We start from the raw sequence: 17,786 nt of genomic DNA on the forward strand, positions 1-17,786 counted from the left end.
CACTAGAACTGAACGCTCCCGTCGGAACTGTGCTCAGCTGTTGTTTATTAGTAAATCACAATAGCAGTATATCGCTGGGTGTATAATAAGATGTATCTTCTTGAAATGAACAATATTTTATTGTTCTATTAACTGATTTCCTTCCATATGCCCTTATATTTTACAATGTGAATCAAAAACTCTCAATGGCGTCGATTTTTTACATCACAAGAATGGCTCTCCTCTCCTCAAAATTACTCTTAACAAGAACAAAAAAACTCTATATCCTAAGAATAATTATGTGAGCGCTGACCACCACAGAGTAATAAACAATATCTTTGTCTCACTCTCGCACTGTCACAGCAAGTTACGCTGCATGGTACATCATAGTACCTGTCGGTGCATGAAATGAAAATATATGTTGATCCATACAATGTACTTTGTCAAAGTATAAATAAAAATAAGACAATGAACATCTTCAAGTAAAATTGTCACAAAATTAAACTTAAATCTAAGGTGAGAGGGATGACAAAGATACCTACGAAGTGGCACAACTGTCACAAAGGAAAAGTCATGAAAACAATACCTTACACAAGTTCTGAATCAAAGAATTGCAGCATTGATGATAATATCCTACTCCTTGAGAAAGCCTAAATATCAGGTTTATAATCTGTAAGCCATTGTTAACACAGTGCAAAAGAGCAAAATTATACGTTCACCACCATCTCACAAAGAGAAATTTTAGGGTTATGCATGGACAAGAAAAAATTTCCAGGATTTCCTTAACAAAAACACACTTTGTCCCAAGAGAAAACATACTATACCCTGGGTGAAAATACATTTTTTCCATGTCAAGTGACAATATACTTTCTCACTGAGCTATAAAATTTATCAGTCCTGGGAACTGTACAGGTTTTATGCTCCAGCGTAGAACTTCCTGGCACTTTAGGAAACCATGATGCACTTTTGTGAGCCAATGATAGCTCGTGTCACAAGATCTTGCTCCCAATGGCAGCTGGTATTCAGAGCATAGGACACGTGATGTAGTCAGCCAATAGCAACATCACTGCTAAGTAGCATGAATCCACAAACAGGAAATATTAATGTTTAAATTTATATGCATATATGCAATACAGCTACAAGTAAAGCTATACTTTCACAGATAATAATGGTCATCAAATTTTTTTAGTTTTTTCTGAGGATTTGGCTGGGAACAATCTTAAGAGTACAGCTTAATTGCACGAGCTGAAAATTTCTGACGAGCACAATTATAAATGTCACTGCGGTCCACCAAATATTTCATAGATTATGCAGCCGAATATGTGTTTTGTTGAACATCGACATTTTAAGCCAGCTATGTGTCAAATTGCTCAAGAACTCGCATTACTTTTTTAAGGATAATTATACTTTGCCATTGTTATAGCATAGTTTGTAATTTATGGAAGAACTAAATTAAATATGAAAAAGTAACCTTAAAGCTCGGTGCTTTTTACTGTGTCTTATCCTTTACGAGATACCGAACGGAAATATACCAAAAAAAATTTTAAATAATATCACAATTTTCTAGTGTTCTAGGACCAAAATTTTTCTAAGTGGCAGGTTCTAAATATGTTAGTTTTGAACCAGAGTCAAATGCTCTGAGTGTTACAAAATTCATCAGATATTATCACATGTAACGTAGTTCATCTCTTTTTTTTATGGTTTTAGGGCGCAAAACTTCTATGATCATAAGCGCCCATTCTGTGGCTTAGGGAAGGGTAAAAACTGAATGGGAAATCAGCAGCAATGGGACCGAAACTCAAAAAGGGGGGAAACAAAGCAGAAGGAAATCTTAGAAATCTACCACATAAGGAAAAGGGGGGGGGGGGGGGGGGTGTTTTACCCAAAAAAGAGCTTCAAATGACCGATGTCATCTCACTGACACTGATAAACTCAAAGATGTGATCGGCTGAGCATGTGTATCTGCTAAAATGTAAAATGGAAGATATATCAGGCAACAGATGTAAATGAGAGCGTACCGGATTAAAACGGGGGCACTGAAGTAAAAGATGTATCACCGTCCACAGTTGAGAGCAGTGGGGACAAAGCGGGTGTGGATCACCACTTAAAAGTTGTTGATGGCTAAAAAGACAGTGCCCTATACAGAGTCTAGTTAAAATTACCTCCTCCCGACGACTAGGTCAGGAGGAAGAGGTCCAAGCACAGGGATGAGGTTTCACGTCCTGTAATTTATTATTGGGAAGTGTAGAACAATGTGCGTGCCATAAAAGAGCAACACAATGACATAAAACACTCCGCAGATCGGTGAAGGGAATCATGCGAATAGCAGGCTGAAGAAGAGAGACTGCAGCCATGGCCGCTATATTGGCTACCTTGTTTCTGTGGATACCATCATGCACTGGGACTCAGAGGAATGCCACGGAGACGCCCCCCAAGTGGAGGCAGTCCTGAATCCAGTGGACCAGAGGATGGACAGGATAAAGAGCTTGGAGGCTGAGGAGAGAGCTGAGCAAATCCGAGCATATAATATACTGTACCTGCTTATGGCGAGGGATGTATTGGACAGCCTGGAGAACAGTGTAAAGCTCCGCGGTAAAAACCGAACACTGGTCGGGAAGCCAAAACCTAATAAGGGTGTCGCCAACAATATAGGCACTCCCAACAACAAATGTTGTTTTCGAGCCATCAGTGTAAATAAATGTGGCATCCTCCATTTGTGCACATAGAGCAGCAAATGCCTAATGATAAATGAGGGGAGTGGTACTATCCTTGGGAAGGTGGCAAAGGTCACACAGCAAGCAGGTCTGGGGGTGAAGCCGAGATGGTGCCATACCCCCAGTTGTCTCTTGACTTTCTTTAGTTTTAGGAAAGTGGAAGGAAAGAGAATGTAGCAGTTGACAGAAGCGGACTCCCGGAGGTAGTAGATAGGAAGGGCGGTCTACTGTAAATCCAAGGAGGCGTCAAAAAAAAGGTTATGGGCAGGATGAGCAGGCATTGAAGACAGACAACTAGCATAACGACTCAGAAGGACAGCTCACCAATTGGACAGTGGAGGTTCAGCAGTCTCAGCATAAAGGCTCTCCACGGGGCTGGTGTGCTGGTGTAAAAAGCTCCTCACACTAAACCCAATCCATGGTGGTGGACAGAGTCGAGATGCCGAAGAATAGATGGTCGTGCAGAGGAGTAAATTATTCTTCCACAGACGAATTTTGAGCGCACTAAGGCACAATATGGGTGGAGAAGGACCCCTCGGTCCACTGCCCAGGATGTACCATTCAAAACATGGAGAGTGTTGCCAAATTGCAGACAGTGAGCCGAAAGACATGAAATGTGGGAGGAACAGCACAGTTTTCTGTCAAACATAAGACCCAAGAATTTAGCGATGTCCGAAAATGGAAGGTTGACAGGGCCTAGATGTAGGGAATGCACAAGAAGCTGCGTATGATGCAAAAAATTTAGACAGACGGTCTTACTGGGAGAAAAGTGGAAGCCAGTTTCGAAGCTCCACGAGTGGAGTGCGGTCGAGACTCCTTTAAGTTGTCATTCAAGAAGGCTGGTACATTGAGAGCTGTACTAGATCACAAAATTGTTGACAAAGAGAGAGTCCGAGACATCAGGGAGGAGACAATCCATAGCTGGATTTATGGCGATGGCAAACAGTACGACACTTTGCACAGAGCCCTGGGGCATCCCGTTTTCTTGGGAGAAAGTACGGGAGAGAGTAGTGTTCACCCGCACCTTAAATGAGCGCTCTGTCATAAATTCACAAATAAAAAGGGGTAGTCAACCTCGAAAGCCCCAATAGAACAGTGTGCGGAGGATGCCTGTCCTCCAACAGGTATTGTGTCCTCTCTCCACGTCAGAAACTATTGCTACCATTTGGCGTTTCCTGAGAAAATTGTTCATGATATAAGTGGAGAGAGCAACAAGATGGTCAACTGGAGAAGGATGCTTTCAGGTAACACGAGTGATCTGATCAACGATGCTAGGAAAGTGACGGTCATCAAGTGTCACTAGAGAGAAGAAAAGTATCCAATCGGCTTGGGAAAACTTCCAGTGTCTTGGGCGCATAGATGGCAGTTGTGGCTGTAATCAAAGGACACACGGAAAATGGTCACTCGAGTGTGTATCAGCAAGAACAAACCATTCAAAGTGCCGAGCTAGCTGAACAGTACCGACCGAGAGGTCCAAATGAGAGAAATTGTTGTGGAGGCAGACAAAGATGTAGGTTCCCCAGTGTTGAGGCATGCAAGATCCGCTTGGTATAAGAGGTCAGTCAATAGAGAGCCTCACAGACAAAGACACAGATCCCCACGATCAACCACCAATAGGGGGCCGGGAGCTGACCAAGGAGATGAAGAATATCAGCTCTTGCCATTGGTGTGCACAATGGAATATATATAGTACAAAGAGAGAAGGTGTATCCAGAAAGGGAAAGATAGACAGTGACATCTTGGAAGGGACTGTTTAAGGGGATTGGGTGATAATGGACAGTATCATGGAGTAGAATCATAAGCCCCCATGTGCCAGAGTGCCATGAACAGAGGGGAGATCAAACCAGACTGATTGGAAATGAGGGGAAACAAAGCGATCATGGGGATGCAGCTTTGTTTCCTGAAGACAGAAGACAACCAGGGAGTAGGATCATAAGAGGATCGACAATTCATCCTGATTGGCTCGAATGCCGCAGATATTCCAATGGGTAATTGACACAGTGTGGAGAGAAAAGGGAAGAATTTTACCACGGTTACTGTCAACTCGACAACTGCTGAGAGCTGGCGGCCGACAGCGAGGATCAGCATTCAGCTGAAGGTAGAAGATCCTGATCCATAGGTTGTTTAGGAGGCAGTTCCTGCCACCAGGGATCGGCCGCCAGTGGTGTGCATTGGTGACACGGAAGATGGCTGAGGGTGGTTACCGCTGGGTGGCACTGTAGATGAGACACGCTGTGGGGCGACCAATTTTGGGGCTCGTGATTTAGCAGGAGCTGATGAAGGCTGAACCGGAGAGTGAGCAGGTGACAGTGTGGAGGTTGAATGGGCGCTTTTTGGGCTGGCCGATCTGACGATCATGGCACTAAAGGTGAGATCGCAAGTCTGCTTGGCTACCTCCTTAGTAAGCTGAGGAGAGGCAAGGGCAGTGCTACATTTACCTGCTGGGGGCACAGTGGGCTTTTGACTGGCAAATAACTTACGAGCACCAAAAGTAGACACCTTTTCCTTCACTCGGATTTCCCAAATAATTCGTTCATCTTTGAAAACGGTGCAGGGCAATCTCTAGAGGAAGCAGCATGGCCGCCCATGCAGTTGATGCAATGAGGGGATGGAGGTGGACAATAACCCTCATGGGCATCCCTGCCACATGTAACGCATTTGGCCAGATTGGAACATGACTGGCTGGTATGATTAAACTGCCGACACCAATAGCAACGCGTAGAGTCGGGGATGTAAGGACAAACTGAAATTATCTCATATCCTGCTTTAATGTTTGATGGGAGCTGAACTCTGTCAAACATCAAGAAGAGAGTGCGGGTTGGTACCAAGTCCTTGTTAACCCTTTTCATGACTATGTACAGCTGTTACGCCCTGGTCAGACAGGTAGTTTTGAATGTCCTCATTGGACAATCCATCACGTGAGCATGTATAAACCACCCCACATGATGAATTTAAAGTGCGGTGCGTGTCCACCCAGGCAAGGAAGGTGTGTAGCAGTGGAGTGTGCAGTAATTTTTGTCCCTGGAGGGCACTGACTGCTTCTAAGAACGAGGTGCTGTAATGCCCCAATGACCACCTTAAAGTCAGTTAAGAAAGAACATGAAGTAGGGAAAGTTATCTTGGCAGTTATGACATCTTTGCCGATGAGCTAATGCGAAAGAGTTTTGTCAACAACTACACTGTACACCACTCAGCATATTTGTTAGCGAAAGAGAAAGAAGAAACATCGTATTTCAGCAATGGACAAATATCCGTGTGACAAACGTGAAATTAATATCTCAAAGCTTGTCCAAAGTAATGTCATCAGAGATAAATTTTATGTGGAAGAGAGTTGTAAGCGCAACAAAGAAATTCAATGCACCTACAATGCTCTTCCACAGAAGAAGTCGCTTGCTAGAACTCACCCAGTGCAGACGTACAAGAGCAGTTCTGATCTGAATTACTGAGATTGCGAATCATGATGAAATTGTTTTCGAGTTTAGAAGCGCTTGTTGCCTGACGGGATTGACGGCTTAAGAAACTGATTTTATGAACTGAGACAGGAACAGATAAACTCATTGAACTGTGCACTATGGGTTAATTGAAATCTAATAACGGAATTAGTGAACATTAGACTTGACTTTAAATTAGTTGGACCTTAAGGAGAAGTGAACATTCTATGAAAGAATACATGCAATTAGTCTTGAGTAGTCCCCAAGTACACGAAATCGTGAAGATAAAACAAGTACACTAAAGTGTTGAGTTGTGGTAATTGCCAAGAAACTATAACTCAATTGGTCTGACTTAACTAAACTATTCCGTGTGCATGTGGTGTGGGAGTTATAAGTATTTAGTGACAAAATAACAGAGAACTGTTCGTTACCAGTTAAATACCCAATGTTTGATAAATGACTAAATCAACAACTACTCATGAAAGACTATTTCATTGAAGTGCATATATTCATGTCATTAGTTGAGAAGTGAACTTTAAAATATTTTTGTATTACAATGCAATCTTACAAAGACTGAATCAAAGAGTATCTCTGGATCTCGCTGCATACCAGCACAATAATTCCATAGCAATGAGACAATAGCGTAAGAAGAAACTGTTAACTAAAATAATTCCTTGCAATCAGTGGTGTGTGCTATGCGAATGAGAGAAGAATTAATAACTACTGCAAATGCGGGCAATTAACAGTACAATATTAATAATAAAAAGCATTAATTATACGAGTTCGCATAAGTGGAAATGCTGTGGACTTGTAATTGAGATTTGACGACTATGCGAGGAATGCCTTTTCGGAAGTTTTTCAGATTTTTTTTCCTCCCGTTAATCTACATTATATCGCATCATGTCTCTGCTCTGCCGCCAGAGCTATGGCAGTAGCAGCTCTATGGCGTCGACCACATCAGCACGTGGTTGGAGTCCGGGCGCACGTGCCACAGTGTCGTTTCGTTATCAAGAACAAGACCTCACCGGACCTGCAATTGCGTCAACACCTTTCTGAATAATGAAAGGACTGACTGTGGAGAAGTCTCGACCTTCATCAGACCGATAAACAACTAGGAACTGTGGCACTGACTGAAGAATTGTCTGTGGCTGAGATTCATAAAACTTTTGCTTGTGAGCAGAAGTTGTAGACGTAGAGGAAACCATTCCAAAAGTATCCCCCATTATTACCAGCATCTCCGATAGTGCAGTCCTTCCTTGTGGTACCCTCTCAGAGGGCACTCCCAACTTAGGTGACTGTTCACACCTCAGGTCATATCTCCCGAGGAACAGACAGAGGGACCAATTGGCACATTTGGAAGGTATCAACTTGGGTAATCACCCCTCCCTGGGCCTGGTCTTTACCAGGGGGTACGTACGTGTCCTACCTGGCTACCTGGGGTGGGAAATTACACGTTACCCAGTCACCGGCTACGCGTGGGTCGGCCTTCAGACACGCACCGGGAGGAAAGAAAGAGAAAGGGAGGAACAAAGAAAAGGAAAGAAGAGAGGTCTCAAATGTGACAGCAGAGAAGAGGGTAAAGAGAAGAGCCAAGGAAAAGAGAAGGACAAAGGAAGGACAGAGACTTTCCAGCATAGAGAGGAAAGGAGAGAAGCTACGTCTTACAGTTAAAAGCATCCGTCTCCAGACGTAGGCACAAAACCAACTTCCAAAGAGGTGGAAGGGGAAAGGAAGAAGCGGGAGAAGGGGGGGGGGGCAGGTCAAAGGATGGGGGGGGACGGGGAAGGATGTGGAAAAGGAAGGTATGCAGCCCGGAAAGGAAAAAGAGCTGCACTAGCTCGGGGTCCCGTGCCCGCCATGATGTGTGTGCATGAACGAGCTGTGGATGCCCTAGGGGGATAGTTCATCTTGTGTGAAAGAAAATTTACTATGAAAGCAATGATTCTCAAGTGCTGTTCACAATATTTTTCTGCAACCTGTTAGAAATGTAAACAGTTGTGACATCATGCTCATCAAAAGCAGTTTGTTGTCACAAAATCTTCACTGTAAAGCCTTCCATGCATTTTTCTGCATGTTTCTGCTCTGCGTTTAGTTGTTCTCAATGGGGCATTTTCTTTGCAACTAATGTTTTATTTTTGTGTTATTCTCTTGTTAATGTTTTACTGCTGCAGCAATATCCCGCAGTAATTGGCTAAAGTAATATTCTTTGTTGGAGAAGCAGTTCTTACCAGTCAAAAATATTACAGTAATTTACCTGAAAACTATAACAACGAAAAATTTCCAGACTTCTAAAAAATTGGCAGGTGAAAAAATTTCCACACTTTTCTCACATTTCCTTGTTGTATATATATATAAAAAAATAGAGGGGAAACATTCTACGTGGGAAAACTATATCTAAATAACAAAGAAGATGTGACTTACCAAACGAAAGCACTGGCAGGTTGATAGACACACAAACAAACACAAACATACACACAAAATTCTAGTTTTCGCAACCAATGGCTGCTTCATCAGGAAAGAGGGAAGGAGAGGGAAAGACGAAAGGATGTGGGTTTTAAGGGAGAGGGTAATGAGTCATTCCAATCCCGGGAGCGGAAAGACTTACCTTAGGGGGAAAAAAGGACAGGTATACACTCGCATACACACACACACACATCCATTTGCACATACACAGCCACAAGCAGACATTTGTAAAGGCAAAGAGTTTGGGCAGAGATGTCAGTTGAGGCGGAAGTACATAGGCAAAGATGATGTTGAATGACAGGTGAGGTATGAGTGGTGGCAACTTGAAATTAGCAGAGGTTTAGGCCTGGCGGGTAACGAGAAGAGAGGATATACTGAAGGGCAATTTCCCATCTCCGGAGTTCGGATAGGTTGGTGTTAGTGGGAAGTATCCAGATAATCCGGATGGTATAACACTGTGCCAAGATGTGCTGGCCGTGCACCGAGGCATGTTTAGCCACAGGGTGATCCTCATTACCAACAAACACTCTCTGCCTGTGTCCATTCATGCGAATGGACAGTTTGTTGCTGGTCATTCCCACATAGGAAGCGCCACAGTGTAGGCAGGTCAGTTGGTAAATCACGTGGGTGGTTTCACACGTGGCTCTTCTTTTGATCCTGTACACCCTCCGGGTTACAGGACTGGAGTAGGTGGTGGTGGGAGGGTGCATGGGACAGGTTTTACACCGGGGGCGGTTACAAGGGTAGGAGCCAGATGGTAGGGAAGGTGGTTTGGGGATTTCATAGGGATGAACTAAGAGGTTAAGAAGGTTAAGTGGACGGCGGAAAGACATGCTTGGTGGAGTGGGGAGGATTTCGTGAAGGATGGATCTCATTTCAGGGCAGGATCTGAGGAAGTCATATCCCTGCTGGAGAGCCACATTCAGAGTCTGATCCAGTCCCGGAAAGTATCCTGTCACAAGTGGGGCACTTTTGGGGTTGTTCTGTGGGAGGTTCTGGGTTTGAGGAGATGAGGAAGTGGCTCTGGTTATTTGCTTCTGTACCAGGTCGGGAGGGTAGTTGCGGGATGCGAAAGCTGTTTTCAGGTTGTTGGTGTAATGGTTCAGGGATTCCGGACTGGAGCAGATTCGTTTGCCACTAAGACCTAGGCTGTAGGGAAGGGACCGTTTGATGTGGAATGGGTGGCAGCTGTCATAATGGAGGTACTGTTGCTTGTTGGTGGGTTTGATGTGGACGGATGTGTGAAGCTGGCCATTGGACAGGTGGAGGTCAATGTCAAGGAAAGTGGCATCGGATTTGGAGTAGGACCAGGTGAATCTGATGGAACCAAAGGAGTTGAGGTTGGAGAGGAAATTCTGGAGTTGTTCTTCACTGTGAGTCCAGATCATGAAGATATCATCAACAAATCTGTACTAAACTTTGGGTTTGCAGGCCTGGGTAACCAAGAAGGTTTCCTCTAAGCGACCCATGAATAGGTTGGCGTACAAGGGGGCCATCCTGGTACCCGTGGCTGTTCCTTTTAATTGTTGGTATGTCTGGCCTTCGAAAGTGAAGAAGTTGTGGGTCAGGATGAAGCTGGCTAAGGTAATGAGGAAAGAGGTTTTAGGTAGGGTGGCAGGTGATCAGCATGAAAGGAAGTGCTCCATCGCAGCGAGGCCCTGGACATGCGGAATATTTGTGTATAAGGAAGTGGCATCAATGGTTACAAGGATGGTTTCCGGGGGTAACAGACTGGGTAAGGATTCCAGGCATTCGAGAAAGTGGTTGGTGTCTTTGATGAAGAATGGGAGACTGCATGTGATGAAGGTGTTGATTTACGTAGGCAGAGATGCATTCTGTGGGGGCTTGGTAACCAGCTACAATGGGGCGGCCGGGATGATTGGGTTTGTGAATTTTAGGAAGAAGGTAGAAGGTAGGGGTGCGGGGTGTCAGTGGGATAAGGAGGTTGATGTAGTCAGGTGAAAGGTTTTATAGGGGGCCTAAGGTTCTGAAGATTCCTTGAAGCTCTGCCTGGACATCAGGAATGGGATACCTTGGCAAACTTTGTATGTAGTGTTGTCTGAAAGCTGACGCAGTCCCTCAGCCACATACTCCCGTCGATCAAGTACCTCAGTCGTGGAACCCTTGTCCGCCGGAAGAATGGCGATGGATCGGTCAGCCTTGAGATCACGGATAGCCTGGGCTTCAGCAGTGGTGATGTTGGGAGTAGGATTGAGGTTTTTTAAGAAAGATTGAGAGGCAAGGCTGGAAGTCAGTAATTCCTGGAAGGTTCGGAGAGGGTGATTTTGAGGAAGAGGAGGTGGGTCCCGCTGTGACACAGGATGGAACTGTTCCAGGCAGGGTTCAATTTGGATAGTGTCCTGGGGAGTTGGATCATTAGGAGTAGGATTAGGATCATTTTTCTTCGTGGCAAAGTGATATTTCCAGCAGAGAGTACGGGTGTAGGACAGTAAATCTTTGACAAGGGCTGTTTGGTTTGAATCTTGGAGTGGCGCTGAAGGTGAGGCCTTTGGATAGGACAGAGGTGTCAGACTGGGAGAGAGGTTTGGAGGAAAGGTTAACTACTGAATTACGGTGTTGTGGTTCCAGATTGTGTTGATTGGAATTTTGAGGTTTTGGGGGGGTGGAGCTGGAAGTGGGAGATTGAGCAGATGGGAGAGACTGGGTTTGTGTGCAATGAGAGGAGGTTGAGGTTTGCTGGAAAGGTTGTGAAGGGTGAGTGAGTTGCCTTTCCGGAGGTGGGAAACCAGGAGATTGGATAGTTTTTTGAGATGGAGGGTGGCATGCTGTTCTAATTTGCGGTTGGCCTGTAGGAGGATGCTCTGAACAGCCGGTGTGGATGTGGGAGAGGAAAGATTGAGGACTTTTAATAAGGATAGGAGTTGACAGGTGTGTTCATTGGCTGAGTTGATGAGTAGGTGAAGGATTAGGTGGGTGAGGGCAATGGATTGTTCAGTTTGGAACTGGTATAGGGACTGATTGAAAGAAGGGTTACAGCCAGAGATGGGAACTTTTAAGTGTGAGGCCTTTGGGGGTAATGCCAAATGTCAGACAAGCCTGAGAAAATAAAATATGGGAGTGTAATCTGGCTAGGGCGAAGGCATGTTTGTGGAGGGAATGTAAATAAAACTTAATGGGGTCGTTGTGGGGATGTTGTGAGGGTGACATGGTATTAGAAGGTGGAAAGTGTAACATGAGGCTGAAATGAAAATGAAAATAAAAATATATGGGGAGAGATAAAGGTGAACTAGAAAGCAACTGGAGATCTGGTCTGAAAAAAGGAGAAAAAGTGTTGGTTATAGCTGGGCTATGTTGATCCTGTGGTGAACTTGGGTTGGTGGACAACGATGTGCACAAAGGTTAGGTGGTTGTGTTGCCGCCAAAACACGTTAAAGGTGGAGCAATTCGGGAAAATTTCGAAAAAACTGCGTGTAAATGTATTAAAAGGAGTGGTTTTGTGGTGGCAGATTGTGAAAATGAGGGTAACAATTGTCTGATGAAGAAATAATGACGTTAAAACCTGTGGGAAGCGGCTAAAAAAGATCAGTGATGTGGGAAAAACGGAAATGGAAAAAAAGCTTCCAGGCATTTAGGATGAACTTTTTAACTGTGGTCATGCCCATGTACACACATTCAAATATATTTTACATATATTTACTCGTAACATATTTCCCAGATACCTGTATCTCTGGTGAATTACACACAGGTCAATGTTTATGACAATGTGTCCTCTTTGTCGTACAATGATATAATTTTGCAGGTACTGTCTGCATCTACATCTACTATCTACATGATTACTCCGCAATTCACATGTAAGTGCCTGGCACAGGGTTCATTGAACCATTTTCATACTACTTTTCTACCATTCCACTCTCAAATGGTATCTGGGAAAAAGCAATACCTAAACCTTTCCGTTCTAGCTCTGATTTATCTTATTTTATTATGATGATCATTTCTTCCTACGTAGGTGGGTGTCAACAAAGTATTTTCATATTCAGAAGAGAAAGTTGGTGATTGAAATTTCGTAAATCTATCTAACCGCAAAGAAGACCGCCTTTGTTTCCATGACTGCCACCCCAACTCACGTATCATATCAGTGACACTCTCACCCCTATTGTGCAATAACACAAAACGAACTGCCCTTCTTTGCACTTTCCATCAATCCTACCAGGTAAGGATCTCACACCGCACAGCAGTATTCCAGCAGAGGACAGACAAGTGTAATGTAGGCTGTCTCTTTAGTGGGTTTGTCGCATCTTCTAAGTGTTCTGCCAACAAAGCGCAGTCTTTGTTTCACCTTCCCCACAATATTATCTATGCGGTCTTTCCACTTTAAGTTGCTCATAATTGTAATTCCTACGTATTTAGTTCGAATTGACAGCCCTTAGATTTGTGCAATTAGTTGTATACCCAAAATTTATCGGATTTCTCTTAGTACCCATGTGGATGACCTCAATTTTCATTGATGCCAATTACCACTTTTTCGCACCATACAGAAATTCTATCTAGATCATTTTGTTATTGGAATTGATCATCTGATGATTTTATTAGACGGTAAATTAGTGTCATATGCAAACAATCTAAGGGGGCTGCTCCGATTATCACCTAGATCATTTATGTAAATCAGGAACAGCAGAGGGCCTAAGACACTACCTTGTGGAACGCCAGATATCACTTCTGTTCTACTTAATGATTTACAGTCTATCACTACGAACTGTGACCTCTCTGAGAGGAAATCACGAATCCAGTCACACAAGTGAAGTGTGTTGTGAATACAGTGAGTAGTAAAGAAGCAGTAAATTAAAACATCATGCACAATGCAGCACTCATCTCAGTATTTGACTCGATACCACCTGAAATATCTTTTGTACAGCAATATATTTTTGGATATATAAAAAATCTACTCACCGAGTAGTGGCGGAACAGACACATAAAAGAGGGTTTTAATTAGGCATGCTTTTTCAACCAATAGCTCCTCCTTCAGTCGTAATGGTTGAAGGGGATGGAAGAGGTGTGAAGAAAACGCACTGGAGAGGTCTAGGAAAAGAGATACATTTTGGAAAAGTCACCCAGAAATGTGGTTCAGGGAAGACTTTCTGCACAGGATGAGACGAAAAGACAGACTTTTGGGGACTGCACCGGGCGAGATTTGAAAACCAAGAGCTTAAAGATGGAAGATGGGGTAATATGCAATACAGAGAACATTGTGCAAGAGTTAATAAGAGTGAAAAGATAAGTGCATTGTACGTAACAGAGGTGGGGTTGGGCAGTGAAAAGTAGACGGGTAAGAAAATGAAACATGTAGAAAAATAAAACGGCCTGAAGAAAAGAGCAGTTACTGTGAAGAAATGCTGAGATGGAAGACATTAAATTAAGGCTAGGTGGGTGGCGAGAACTCTCTCTGGTGCCATGTGAAGGGAAGCTGCAACAGTTGTCGCTGTGCCAACAGCCATCGATGCTGCCGATATCGTCAGACGGTCCACGTCGTATACTTGTCTTGTTGCAAACAACCTGTTTCCTGACTATGAACATAACACGGCTATACAATCCTGCACAGCTGAGGGAACAATGTGTCTGTCCTCTCAGGTGACAGTCTCTGTCGAGATCCTGCATCGGCTCTAGTACAGATCTCCAAAACTGTCATTTTTGTATTCACACTACAGTTGTGGGATCCCAACCAATGTGAGCTGTAATATTGCTGAATGACACACTACAGAGTCTACAAGCCATGAGCCTGCTGCTGTTGTATTCTGACACATCCCAGTTTACATTTCTCCATCTTACTAGAGGTATAATGTGGTCTTTTCGCAAATGACATCTAGTGCAATTTCTTAATGAGAAACCCACAGTGTAATATTTCCTTACATAAAGAAGATAGCATTTTGTGAGATTGCGCTGAAATACTGATTGTCTGCATATACAAACATTTACTGTATTTACTTGATTATAAGATGAGGCTTTCCCTAAACTCATCATTCCTAAACTGCAGGATCATCTCATCTCATTCACAGATGAAGCTGTTGCTGATGCAGTCAACATTTTCACATTGTTTAGTAGTGCATATAAAGGTCATAATACATTTAGAGATGAAGCTTTGAGGTCACATGCAGATCAGTTTTGAAGAATTTGGAAGGGCAGGGGAAAGGGGGATGGCAGATGTGTTCTCAGTTCCCATCAAAACCTTCGAAATTGTAATGTATTCTGATAAACAGACAAATAATTGTGATAGCAAATATATAAATTTCACAGTTGTACTATTAGGATGATGATTACAAACAGTGGTACCACAGAAAACAGGGTTAGAGGCAAAAGAGGTAGAAAAGAAAACAGTCCACATGTTAATGAAAACCATATCTTTTCCTTTATTTTAACTCCTTATCATAAAACCCTGAGTTACCTCAATTTTATTAATTTGACACATACTTAAAATCGCTAGTGTACTTGGGCAGCTTCAAAATAGACCTCTGAAAGAATAAAACTCCATTTATATCTGTTTCAGCACTGATAATTGAGTGTTCAGCCACTACAGGGCACGTGGTATTGTATTTGTACCTGGCCATCGTGTTTTGTTTGAGGTGGTTGCCACTAGGTATCGTCTTAACTGTGTGCAGCTTTAGATGCTCAACAGTGAAACAAGTGCTTCTCAGCCTTTCTCCTGTATTGTTTATGCAATGCTTTTAAAAAGGATTACTACAGTGATCCTGAGTTTGGTATCAAATTAAAGCAGCTTAGAAAGTGAAGAAGAATGTGACGTTACTTCATTAGAGACTGAAAGTGACGACAGTTCGTCAGTCGAGTGACAAGTACGCACTGGTGGTATGAGATAAATACGTCAAATGTGCTCTGGGCAGCTCCTACGAGATTTCTGTTCACAGGAAACCATTGTGAAATACGTGCTTAGAATTGACAGCTACACAGAAACTAAAAAATGATTTCAAGTTTCAGATATTTTAGTCAAAGTCTAGTGCCTGAGTATGCTCGGGATTGTATTATTGGTGATTTTAAAAATTTTGTAACTTATAGTTTTGAGCTCTAAAAGCCATCTTTATATTTCAGTATGTAATGTTTTTCATTAATATAAAATTATTATTTTTTGCAACATAATTTGGAAAAAAAAAAAAAAAAAAAAAAAAAATTGTTGAGGGGTTCATGCTCCTTGTATTATCAAAATATAGACAGTCACAAATGGAATAAGTTTAGAATAGGTACAATGCTAACATTTGAGACAGAAACATTATGTCAATAAAACAGTTTTATATTTACTAAGATGGTATCTGTTCTTTCGGACATGTCCGAAAGAACAGATACCATCTTAGTAAATATATAGTTAAGGCTCACCGGCCACTTGACCATCTTCTTCTTCTGTGCGAATGCACAAACAGTGCCCGAACTCTTACGGGAATCGGCAATGCGAGTAATGAGTATAATGGGCGGTGGAACTACGAATGTAGTGCGGGACAATATGTTGAGAATGTGGGTTTCGCGGGAGGCGTGCCAGAGATAAATCCCTGCAGTTGCGCTATCCTCTGTGTCCTCGGTGGCTCAGATGGATAGAGTGTCTACCATGTAGGCAGGAGATCCCGGGTTCGAGTCCCGGTCGGGGCACACATTTTCATCTGTCCCCATTGACGTATGTCAACGCCTGTAAGCAGTTAAGGGTGTTCATTTCATTGTAATAAAACAGTTTGTTACTCTGATTAGTCAGGGTATGTTAAAATAAATGTTTCTAAAGAAGCTTCACAGATGAGCAGAGTGCAGGGGTTTGGGGAGATCATCTCATATTCAGGGTTGTCTTATACTTGGGGAGAAACAGTAGTAAACTTTGTGCAGATTTGACAATTGTTCCATTCTACCTCTGTGATATTGCAGTTTTAATAGACAGCTGCATATTTTATTTAATGTCTGGACTTACGATTCTTTTTTAACTCAATTTCAGTCATGACATTTACGAGTGACTCACACAGTTCTCAGCTACTTCACCAGTTACGGTTTCATTACCCAGCCAATTACTCTGTTTGCACTACGCTGCTTACACTTCGAGATGTTCCAGACGGTCGATCTCCGAGAAGGCAGCAGGCGACAGCTTCCTAGAGTGAGTGATGGAGAGCTGCAGCAAAGAGGGACATCCGTGGCTGTTGGCAATTACTGTGTTATCTTCCACGCCATATCCATACGGCAGACTCAGCACTTTCAGTTCTTGTAGTCCTCCATTCCTTAAAAACACAATCGAGTACACAGTTTATGTTGTGCCACATTATTTTGTCTTTATAATGAAAAATAATAATAATAATAATAATAAGAGACAGCAATCTAACACGTTCTGCTCACAATGACAGGACACACCCTGCTCACCAGTTTTTATAACTTTAGGATGCTAATCGGGTGCCACAAGAAAGTAACTCTTTTGAAAGGATATAGGTCACAACACTACATTTTTTGGAAATATCCAAGTCAAATGACCCGAGGCGCTATGTGATTTGGAGCAAGTACAATTTTAGAACACTAAAATAAGGAAATTGTAACTATATTAATTTTCCAGATATTAAAATCCTAATTTCAATTTGTTTCAGATATGCTCGACTGATCACAGGCTGTGGGGACACTCGGATATCGAGGTGATCATTATATAGGGTTGGAAAATAAAACCGGCCAGAACACGAGATCAGAGCGACATAGGCAACCTCGATTTGAGCAAAATTTCACTGTTGGGAAGCGCCCGCTGTAAAACAGCAGCCGATCAGCTACAAGCACACAGAAGTGTGTCTGATACGAGGATGTGTCTAGCAGTGTAATTTTGTCAGAATAAAGTGCTACTGAACTTGTTAGAATAAAAGTTAATTCAGGCTATCTCTACATTAGAAAAAAAAAAAGAACGTATAGCCTTTACATTTCAGTATTAACAACACTGAAACTTACAGTACCTCATGTCAACTATCTTAGTGCAGAATGAGATTTTCACTCTGCAGCAGAGTGGACGCTGATATGAAACTTCCTGGCAGATTAAAACTGTGTGCCGGCCGAGACTCGAACTCGGGACCTTTGTCTTTTGCAGGGAAGTGCTCTACCATCTGAACTACCCAAGCACGACTCATGTCCTGCGAGAGGCAAAGGTCCCGAGTTCGAGTCTCGGTCCAGCACACAGTTTTAATCTACCTTAGTGCAGTGCTGTTTCTCCAGTACCAATTAGTATCTTCACAAA

General features: G+C 42.9%; 1 protein-coding gene across 1 annotated transcript in view; it reads right to left on the bottom strand.

Annotated features, from left to right (window-relative positions):
- Window positions 1–17,786, bottom strand: part of LOC124719075 — a 94,836-nt gene that overhangs the window by 38,716 nt on the left and 38,334 nt on the right. Inside the window, exon 3 of the mRNA XM_047244756.1 lies at window positions 16,621–16,800. Within this exon, the coding sequence (XP_047100712.1) occupies window positions 16,621–16,800 (180 nt within the window). The remainder of the gene's footprint in view (window positions 1–16,620; window positions 16,801–17,786) is intronic.

This window comes from Schistocerca piceifrons, chromosome 10 (genome assembly GCF_021461385.2).
Source record: "Schistocerca piceifrons isolate TAMUIC-IGC-003096 chromosome 10, iqSchPice1.1, whole genome shotgun sequence".
In the NCBI taxonomy this organism is placed as follows: domain Eukaryota; kingdom Metazoa; phylum Arthropoda; class Insecta; order Orthoptera; family Acrididae; genus Schistocerca; species Schistocerca piceifrons.